The 9,907-nt window shown below is 46.0% G+C and overlaps 1 protein-coding gene across 5 annotated transcripts in view; it reads left to right on the forward strand.

The window, feature by feature from the left end:
* The window catches only part of IL17RA (interleukin 17 receptor A), a 29,189-nt gene that overhangs the window by 12,695 nt on the left and 6,587 nt on the right, over nucleotides 1–9,907 (forward strand). The window contains exons 2-11 of one of the 5 annotated variants that reach the window (XM_015570950.1): nucleotides 719–743; nucleotides 2,156–2,302; nucleotides 3,139–3,251; nucleotides 4,373–4,499; nucleotides 6,359–6,406; nucleotides 6,497–6,657; nucleotides 7,320–7,403; nucleotides 7,728–7,839; nucleotides 8,969–8,983; nucleotides 9,229–9,330. In XM_015570950.1, the coding sequence (XP_015426436.1) occupies nucleotides 719–743; nucleotides 2,156–2,302; nucleotides 3,139–3,251; nucleotides 4,373–4,499; nucleotides 6,359–6,406; nucleotides 6,497–6,657; nucleotides 7,320–7,403; nucleotides 7,728–7,839; nucleotides 8,969–8,983; nucleotides 9,229–9,330 (934 nt within the window). The remainder of the gene's footprint in view (nucleotides 1–718; nucleotides 744–2,155; nucleotides 2,303–3,138; nucleotides 3,252–4,372; nucleotides 4,500–6,358; nucleotides 6,407–6,496; nucleotides 6,658–7,319; nucleotides 7,404–7,727; nucleotides 7,840–8,968; nucleotides 8,984–9,228; nucleotides 9,331–9,907) is intronic. The other 4 variants (XM_015570951.1, XM_015570952.1, XM_015570953.1 and 1 more) reach the window with 4 other exon arrangements.

Consider the following 9,907-nt stretch of genomic DNA (forward strand, 5'->3'; position numbering starts at 1 on the left):
CTCAGAGTCTGGGCCTCCCTCCCGATTGTTTGCCCCGCTCCCTCCGAGCCGCCGTCCGCGCCGCCTCCAGCCCCGCTCCGCGCGCCCTCGTTACCTCAGAATTTCACTTCAGCACTGCGCCGCCTCTGAGTCTGATATAATATTCTCTTTACTCCTAGTTGTAGAATTTCCACTCAGCCAGCCCTCCTGTGGCTCTGGACGTTGTCCTTTCCCTGGATCAAGCTTAATTTGACTTGGTTGTTCCAGGCGGCAATCTCTGGTGTTAACCTATGCCGCCATCTTCGGTTCTCCCAGGAGGTCATGTTTTGATTCCCAGTTGGGGCATATACCGAGGTTGCAGGCTCGATTCTCTGTAGGGGGTATGCAGGAGGCAGATCAATGATTTCTTTTTCATCATTCATGTTTCTATTTCTCCCTCTCCCTTCCTCTCTGAAATCAATAAAAATATATTTTAAACATAAATAAATGAAGTTGGAAGGTTCCCAGCTCATAAGAGTTACTCAGGAAACAGCAGTTCTGTTTTGTTACCCACTATCCCCACTTCTCATCCTATTTCTCATCATGATTTGAAAGTGTGAGGATAATATCCCCCTTCCCACGCTGGCCCCCAAAAGTGAGAAAGCAGGGCCAGAATGAGCCAAAAGAAAAAAGTTTCTGGAGCCCAGCTTGCGAATTAAAGTTCTTTTCCAGCTGTAATGACCTTCTTTTTTTCCCACAGGGGCTAAACTGCACAGTCAAGAATAGTAAGTCATCTTTTTTGTTGTTGTTGTTCTTGTTGCTTTGATAAAGTGCTAACCTCATGCTGATCGCTGACAAAAGCGCTGCCCTTCCTCTTCCAGTCTGGGATGAGGGCTGCACCTTCCAGCAGGAGGTACCCTTGAGAGCCTTTAATGCGCACACCTGCACTTCTTATCAAGAATATTCATCATCCATGCCCTGACTGGTGTGGCTCAGTTGGTTGGTCCTCATCCAGCTCACTGAAGGGTTGCTGGTTTGATTCCTGCCAGGGCACACACCCAGGTTGTGGGCTTGATCCCGGTGTGGTGCGTGGGTGCGTACAGGAGGCTGCTGATTGATGTTTCACTCTCACATTTATGTTTCTCTCTGTCTCTGTCTCTCCCTCCCTCTCTCTAAAAATCAATAATAATGCTTTTTAAAAAATTAATATTCAAGTCTAGCTGCTTTGGCTTTGTGGATAGACTGTTGGCCTGCGGACTGAAGGGTCCCAGGTTCGATTCCAGTCAAGGGCACATGCCCAGGTTGTGGGCTCAATCCCCATAGGGGGCAAGCTGGAGGGAGCTGATCAATGATTCTCATCATTGATGTTTCTATCTCTCCCTTTCCCTCTTCCTTCCTCTCTGAAATCAATAAAAATATTTAAAAAACACCTAAAAAAAGAATATTCATTATCCAAAGTCAGGAAGTGAGAAGCTAAACTGCCCTTTGGATTTTGAGATTATCCTTAAGGTGCTGCCGTGGTGTGTCAGTAATTCAGCTTGATTTGCTAGAACTCGTCACTGTAACATGAGAGACAACTATGGTTGATTTTGTTTTAATTCAAGAAGGCACATATTTTAAGTGTCTGTGCTAATTAGGGACCCTGGCACATAAAAATAAAACAACTCTTTTCATTACCCCATCCTTCCTCTGTCCCCATTTCCAACCACTATTTCATTTCAAAACCAACTTGTGTACTTTGTGTTCTCTCTTTTTTAAAAAATATATTTTATTGATTTTTTTACAGAGAGGAAGGGAGAGAGATAGAGAGTTAGAAACATCAATGAGAGAGAAACATCGATCAGCTGCCTCCTGCACATCTCCCACTGGGGATGTGCCCGCAACTGAGGTATATGCCCTTGACCGGAATCGAACCTGGGACCCCTCAGTCCTCAGGCCGACGCTCTATCCACTGAGCCAAACCGGTTTCCGCTGTGTTCTCTCTTGATATACCTTTGAGATTTCAAAGCTTTACAGTGACCCGGGACAAACACAAGAAAAGAGGGGACAGTATGGGAAAGCTGAGAACCCCCCACCCCAGATGTTTAAGGTCCGGCTCTCTGGATGTACTGTTGGGTATCTAGCTTGCATGCTTTAGTTTCTTGTAGTGTCTTGCAGAGCATGCAAGTCTCTGATTTCTGTTTTTCCTGGCTTCCAGGTACCTGCCTGGATGACAGCTGGATCCAGCCTCAAAAATTGACCCCCTCATCCCCAAAAGATGTCCAGGTTCAGCTGCACTTTGCCCACACCCAGCATGGAGATACTGTCCCTGTGGTTCATATTGAATGGACACTGCAGACAGATGGTGAGTGGCCATGCCAGTGAGACCTGAGGGATTCTGCCCACCTCCAAGTGAATCCACAGACTAGACCTTCTGACTCTCTCATCAGACTCAGAATTAGGTTTCCAGTCCTGTGCACAGACATGAGGGACCAAATTAGTGCTGAAAGGATCCATCATTTCATACAGTGAATACTTTTTCAGTGTTTTAGATATTGGTCCACAATATAGTCTCATCCTACTATCCTTTATGAAAGATCTTCCTTCAGCCTAAAATCTTTATCACTCCAGAAAAAAAGTCACATGGTAATTCTGTGACCACGGTACCAAATATTTAATGGTTAACACATTTGTCAGCCTGCTTTTTCCCTTACTTTAGAGGTTACCATTTCTTCAAATGACACCCCCCAAAAAACTCTTAGGGATAGAGAGTTGTGTTACAGAATTGAGAAAATTGAGGTTAACAAGAGCCAGCCCTAGATTTGTGAACAAGGTCTGGAGGAGTTCTTTTTGTAAGTCCCCAGCCACTGCTGCGGTTGCAGCAGCTTCAAGGATGGTGGGTGGCCATATTAAACACCAAGCCCTGTTGCCAACGCCTTAGCCACAAACTTGCAAAGCCTTTGCTTTTAGACCAGTATAAAGTGTTGCTTGTCCCTGTGTAGCTGGGAAGTAACTATCTGCAGGGCAGGAGGCTAACTTAGACCCAAGAATGAGCTGGGAGGAACAGGAAGTACAGGGTTGGGTAAGATGGGCAGATTTTCTTTCAAGAGTGAGCAAGCCTAACCAACAGGGAAGTGACACACCCAGTGGTTTGTCTTATTCATCTGAATCTGTGTCTCCTCTCCTCCCTTTGGTCTTCAGCCAGCATCCTCTACCTGGAGGGTGCAGAGCTATCTGTCCTGCAGCTGAACACCAATGAGCGTTTGTGTGTCAAGTTTGAGTTTCTCTCTAAACTGCAGCATCATGACAAGCGGGTAAGAATCAAGCTCCTGGATGGATTATGTTCCTCTGATGATCACGAGGAGCAGAACATGTTTTTGAAAACTTCCCAGACATGCCAACCCCTTGCTTTTCCTTTCAACCTTCCCTAGCCAATCATTGTAAAGTAAGTTGAATGAGGAGATGCCTTCCCCTGCCCTGCTTCCTGCCACCTTTATTTGTAACTGAGATTAATCTGGACACTGCCTTTGGAAAAGAACAACTTTGCCAAGACCAGAAAACTGCAGTGGGCAGGGCACAAGCAAATGAGTTCTGTACAATTTCAGCTCACATTGCTGTTCATGGCCAGATGGTAAAATGTTGATTCTTATTTAGTTTGTTTAAAGCGGTTGTTTTCAAAATGTGGTTCCAGAACAGCACATCAGCATGACCTGGGCTTGTCAGAAATGCAGATTCTAGAGCCCTACCCTAGACCTGCTGAATCAGAAATTCAGGTGGCAATCCTTCAACAAGCCCACCAAGTGATTCTGATGCAAGCTTCAGTTTGAAAACTGCTTGTTTACATCTGCAAAAAGTGGCCATTTGCAGATTTCCCACAAACACATTTTCCTCTCCCATGTTTCATTAGCCCTCAAACTTGAGTGCATGGTGAGGACCAGGTGCCTAGATACTTAAAGCAAAGGATCCCACCAGGGTAATTAGAATGGAGGTTAAAGTCAGTATCTGTTATCTGCACCCTCCAGAAAATCTCTCCACTCACATTCTGTCATCTCTGCAACAAATGTGCCTGCAGGCCCAGGATGACTAGGGCTTTTTCTATCCCTCCCTCTGCACTTTCATGCTCTGGAACAATCTTAAGAGATCCCTGGCTTTCCCATTTAAGGAAGAAGAGTCACTTAACAAATAGTTTTTAGCTGCCTCTTGTGTGCCAGCTATTGATGAGGCCAGGTCTAGGTTTTTTGAAATAGGAAGGAAAGACTAGAGGAAACAAAGAGCAAAGATACAGAAACCTCTGATTTTGGATCTTGTTGTGATGGTTATTTCTTATTTTTTGACTGATCTTTTGGGAGTGGGTAGGGTGGGGTTCTTTGGGCATAGCTGTGTAGGAGGTATGGTGTGTGACCTGTCCAACCTTCCCTTCCTCCCTTCTCTTCAGTGGCATTTTACCTTTAGCCACTTTGTGGTAGAACCTGGCCAGGAATATGAAGTGACCATTCACCACCTGCCCAAGCCCATCCCTGATGGGGACCCAAACCACCAATCCAGGAACTTTCCTGTGCCAGGTAAGAGTGCCATACCAAGCCCTTCCCTTCACCACATGGCTCTGCAGAAAAAACCAACAAGTAGCCCAGACATCAGCCACCCTGCTCAGCTGGACAATGGCTGCCATTGTCAGCATGTGGTACCCACAGAACAAACAGATGCCAGGGATAGGGAGCCCTTCTGTATGTGGCCTCAACCTCTATTCCCTGAAGGCAGAGCCCGTTCTCTGTTGGCACAAACAGTGGATATTGGCCCAAGACCCCAGGAGTTTTATGGGAACTGGAGTTCCTTCCTCTCTAGAGAAGCATGCTCCTACCCAGAAAGTATCAGGAGGACAAGCCACTTTTGGAAGTGTTGTAATCCTTACCCCAGCCTCGTCCCAGCTTCCATCACCTTGTTCTTCACTTTTACCCCACATCCTGCCTGCATTTATCTAACACCACCCAATGTAGGATACCATCTCCCCCACTAATCCATTCTGCCTATGAATACTGGCAGGTTTATCTACTAAAGCAGCATTCAATGTGCACCTTCTATTTTTCTGCCCTCCCCAGAATCTCAGCCACTACTTACAAAACTTTTTATTGTTCAAAACCAACTATATCTGGAATGCCAGCCTCTCTGAAGGCAGGGTCTGGGTCTCATACTCGTTTGTGTAGTCACTAGAACCTCACAAATTGGCTTGCATTTAGTAGGTGATCAGGAAATGCTTCTTAGAATGATGATGACCTTCATCTGTGGAGCGATTCCACACACACACACACACACACACACACACACACTCACTATCCACATACCCTACTTTATTTTCCTTTTTCTTACTCATCACTCCCTGACATTTCATAATATATTTGTGACATTATTGTTTGTTTTTATTGTTCTCTTTTACTGGAATGTAATTTTTGGAGGACAGGGACTTTGTCTTATTTACCAGTTTTTTAAATGGTGCCTTGCACATATTGAGAGATCCATAAGTATTTGTTGAATGAATGAATGTCCCCCAGTCCCCTCCCTTGTCCTTAAAGTAAACTGACTCAGTCTCTGTCACTCCATGGTAATTCATACCTGTCACGTGTCTTCTTAAACCAAAGTAAAGCCTGGCTGACATGGCTCAGTGGTTGAGTCTTTACCTGTGAACCAGGAAGTCATGGTTTGATTCCAGGTCAGGGCACATTCCTGGGTTGTGGGCTCGATTCCCAGTCTAGGGGATGCAGGAGGCAGCCGATCAATGATTCTCTCTCATTGATGTTTCTCTCTCCCCCTCTCCCTTCCTCTCTGAAATTAATAAAAATATATTAAAAAAACAAAAAAAGGTAAAATTACAGTCAAGGAAATTGGTGAAGGAGATCAAGAAGGTATCTGTGGAGCAGTGGTCCTTAAGGTAGTCCCAGAACCAACAATGTCATTGAATGCAGATTCTCAGGACCCATTCCAGACCTGCTGAATCAGAAACTACTGATGATTGCGCACATGGAAGTTCAAGAAACACTGCCATGGAGGAACAAAGAACAAAGTTCTCCCCTCGTAAAAAGGCAGAGGCAACTCTAGAGAGGAAGCTGCAGTATGGAGAGATGGTTATCTAAAGCAAGCTCACAAAAATAAATAAATACATAAATAAATGAAGCAAGCTCAGGAGAAATACACTTGAAACTAGATAGTTCCCTGATAGAGGAAGGATGAGATAACCAGGTCAGCCCCAGTGCTCTGGGGACTCTGGTCAATGGCCACAGTCCAGTCCTAGAGCTTGCTTTGAAGGGGCCATCCTTGAATAGGCTCCGCAGAAGGAAAAGGATGTTATCTTTGGTATCAGCATTCTGGAAGAAGAGCAAACTTTATAAGGCAGAGACTTAATGGTGTCATTTTTTTTCTGGGTCTGCAGACTGTGAGGACCCCAGGATGAAGATAACCAGGCCCTGTGTGAGTTCAGGTAACTTTGGCTGGCATACTAGGGGAGCTTTATTTGGGTACACATACATGCCTTCTCCTCACTCCCAGCCTATGTCTGTGCCCTGGGCAGGCAGCCTGTGGGATCCCAACATCACTGTGGAGACCTTGGAAGCCTACCGGCTGCGGGTGAGCTTCACTCTGTGGGATGAAACTACCCATTACCAGATCCTGCTGAAAATCCCACGCACAGAGAATCAGAGATGTTTCAAACACATATTGGATATACCTGCGGTAAGCCTGCCACTCTTAACCCCTCAAACATAGCTCAGAGCCACCTCTCCAAGTCTTCAGCATCCCCTTATTGGTCCTGACAAAACTATTGCCAGAAATCTAGCGCTCAGTGCTGTGCCCTTTGGTATGCAGTTGATACATACTAGTAGTTGATTCTGTGGTTGAGGTTTCCTTTTGCTCTCAATATCTGTAGTTAGCCCTGCTCACCATTTCATCCTTTTTGTCCTTCCCTCCCACATTCTCCGCTGTTCTCTTTTTGTTCCACTTTGTTTATTCTACTTATTTCAAAAAGATTGGAAGATTTTTAAAATGTGAAAATGAAGACAAGGGGAAATAAAAATGAGGCAAGTAAGATGGAGCTAGGGTGAGATGAGTACAGAAAATGTATGCAACGCTGCTGGGGATGAGCACAGATCTGTCTCCATGGTCCTTAGCAGCCAATGCAAAGAGGGAAATACTGGTCACCAGCTGTGTTCATAAGTTAATAACAGGCCCGATGCACTAGGGAAACATCGTTTTCCTGGAGCAGAAACCTGAAGGCATTTCTCTTGTGGCCTTTGTGAGGCACACTGATAGTAGTGGGGAATGTTGTCATCAATTCCTGCAGCACTGTGGCCAGCTCTCATCCAGCTAGCCTCACCTATCCTCTCCCCTCTCTTCAGCCCACACGAGAGGACTCCCACCAGCGATCCAATGTCACGCTCACTCTACCAAACTTTAATTGGTGCTGCCACCACCGAGTGCAGGTGGGTGAGTGTGATATAACAGAGAGCATGCACAGGTGGGCATTCCTTCTAGAGGGATGAGGGAGGGGAGGAGGGCAGTTTGTGACTGGTGCTCTCTCTGAGGACCCAACGCCACTACCATCTGGGACTCCCTGCCTGGAAGCCCTTCTCTCCCAGCCTCACCTGGGCAGGGCTCCTCTTGATGATGGATGGATGATCACCTAACCGCCACACTGAGATACTGAAGCAATCAGCCAGGGTCCATTACTCTTCTGTCAGGAAAGCATTGATGGGGGTCCTGTGTCTCCCAGTCCCTGTCTTCCCTGCCCTTCTCTGGTCTCACAGATCCAGCCCTTCTTTAGCAGCTGTCTGAATGACTGCCGTAGACACTCCGTGAATGTTTCCTGTCCAGAAATTCCAGGTAGGAAGCAGATGTCTATCTTGGAACACAATTGGGGTGAGAATCAATGAAGGTCAACAACTTGAGCTGAACCCTTACCTGGTCCTAAGGGTGAGGGCAGAGTTTAACTTGGAGTTATTCAGGCCTGTGATGCAGGGCTTTAGAGAGACACTCCTGGGTTGGACTGCTGATTGTATTAGCTGTGTAGACTTGGGTAAAGTACAGTACTTAATCTTTCTGATCCTCAACTTTTGTGATTGAAAAAAATGGGATTGTTACTGTCATAGAGTTACAGTTATAGTCCATGTACAGAACAAAATCTTCATAAATTGTGAACCAAGAAGTAGAAACTCCTGCCCCCAGGTTCATAGATGAAGAAACTGAGACCCAGAGATGTGTAACTTGTCCAAGATCATACACCAAGGAAGTGGCAGAGGCTGTTCAGAAGCCTAACTTGTGGCTATAGTCAAAACTGAGCAGAAAGCAACAGGCATTGCACTGGTTTCGACATAAACCCCAGTCTGCCAAGTGAAGGGAGGGGCATTACTTGGTAGCCTAGAAACTCAGGTGTTTTGTTTAAATGGTTTCATCAAGTTTAACCTGTATCTAAAGTGGTTGAGCCCTAGCCAGTTTGGCTCAGTGGGTAGAGTCCTATGGACTGAAAGGTCCTGGGTTCAGTTCTGGTCAAGGGCATGTACCTTGGTTGCAGGCTTGATCCCTGGCCCTGGTCAGGGCTCACGTGGAAGGCCACCAATCGATGTGTCTCTCTCACATCAATGTTTCTCTCTGCCTTTCCCCCTCGCTTCCACTCCCTCTAAGAATCAATGGAAAAATATTCTTGGGTGAGTTTGGCTCAGGGTAGAGTCCTATGGACTGAAAGGTCCTGGGTTCAGTTCTGGTCAAGGGCATGTACCTTGGTTGCAGGCTTGATCCCTGGCCCTGGTCAGGGCTCACGTGGAAGGCCACCAATCGATGTGTCTCTCTCACACATCTGTTTCTCTCTGCCTTTCCCCCTCGCTTCCACTCCCTCTAAGAATCAATGGAAAAATATTCTTGGGTGAGGATAAATAAATAAATAAAGTGGTTGGTATAGGGCCATGGCTATTAGCAGGTCCTCAGTGAATGTCAGTAATGGTTTTGTGATTACTGTTAATAATTGAAATATTATTTTCCTTTGTTCTCATAGCAGACCCGATTGCAGGTAAGGCCACTGATCCTCCCCATAGTGTGCTGCAGGAGACCCAAGGGGACATTCCTCAGGGGCCATATGAGAAGTTCCTGACTGAACCTGGTGCCGGGCCAGGCTTTCAAAGTTGCCCAGGGGTGGGTGAGATCACCAGTATGTCATGGTGCAGGCCGGAGAGGCCAGCTTAGGGGCTGGAGGACCTCAGGGTTGGCATAACAGACCTCCCTGCCACATCACTCATGCTGTCCTGCTTGCCACAGAGTACATACCCCTGTGGGTGTATGGTTTCATCACGGGCATCTCCATCCTGATGGTGGGTTGCATCATCCTGCTGATCCTCTGCATGACCTGGAGGCTATCTGGTAAGGGGCAGACACTGTGGTATGGGTCCTGGGGTTTTCCCTCTGCTCTTCTCTTTCTTCCCATCTCCCCCTTTCCACTCCAGTTTCTGTAATGCTGTGCTCAGAAGGCACCCTTCAATCTCAAATTTGTACAGATTACACCTCTGTTATCAATTACAGCTTGCAGTAAGGTTGACCTTGCTGGGCTCAAATAACAGCTCCATCACTTACCACCTGGGAAAATTACTTCATTCTCTAAGCCTCAGGTTCCTTTTTTACCAAAATGGAAATTATAATGATACCCACATCATCAAACAATTATAAAGATTACATGAGATAATGCATATGGATTCTTAGCACAGTTTGGCACATATTTGCTTATTATATGTTAGCCACAATTATATTTATTGCCACTGAAATTAATATTAAAATCAACAGGTTGGGGCCGTGGCCAGGTAGCTCATTTGGATAGAGCATCATTCTGATATGCCAAGGTTCTGGGTTCAATCCCTGATCAAGACACATACAAGAATCAACCAGTGGGTACATAAATGAGTGGAAGAACAAGTCAATCTCTCTTTCTCTCTCCCCCTCCCTT

The sequence above is a fragment of the Myotis davidii genome, unplaced genomic scaffold (assembly GCF_000327345.1).
Source record: "Myotis davidii unplaced genomic scaffold, ASM32734v1 scaffold908, whole genome shotgun sequence".
NCBI classification, from domain to species: Eukaryota; Metazoa; Chordata; class Mammalia; order Chiroptera; family Vespertilionidae; genus Myotis; species Myotis davidii.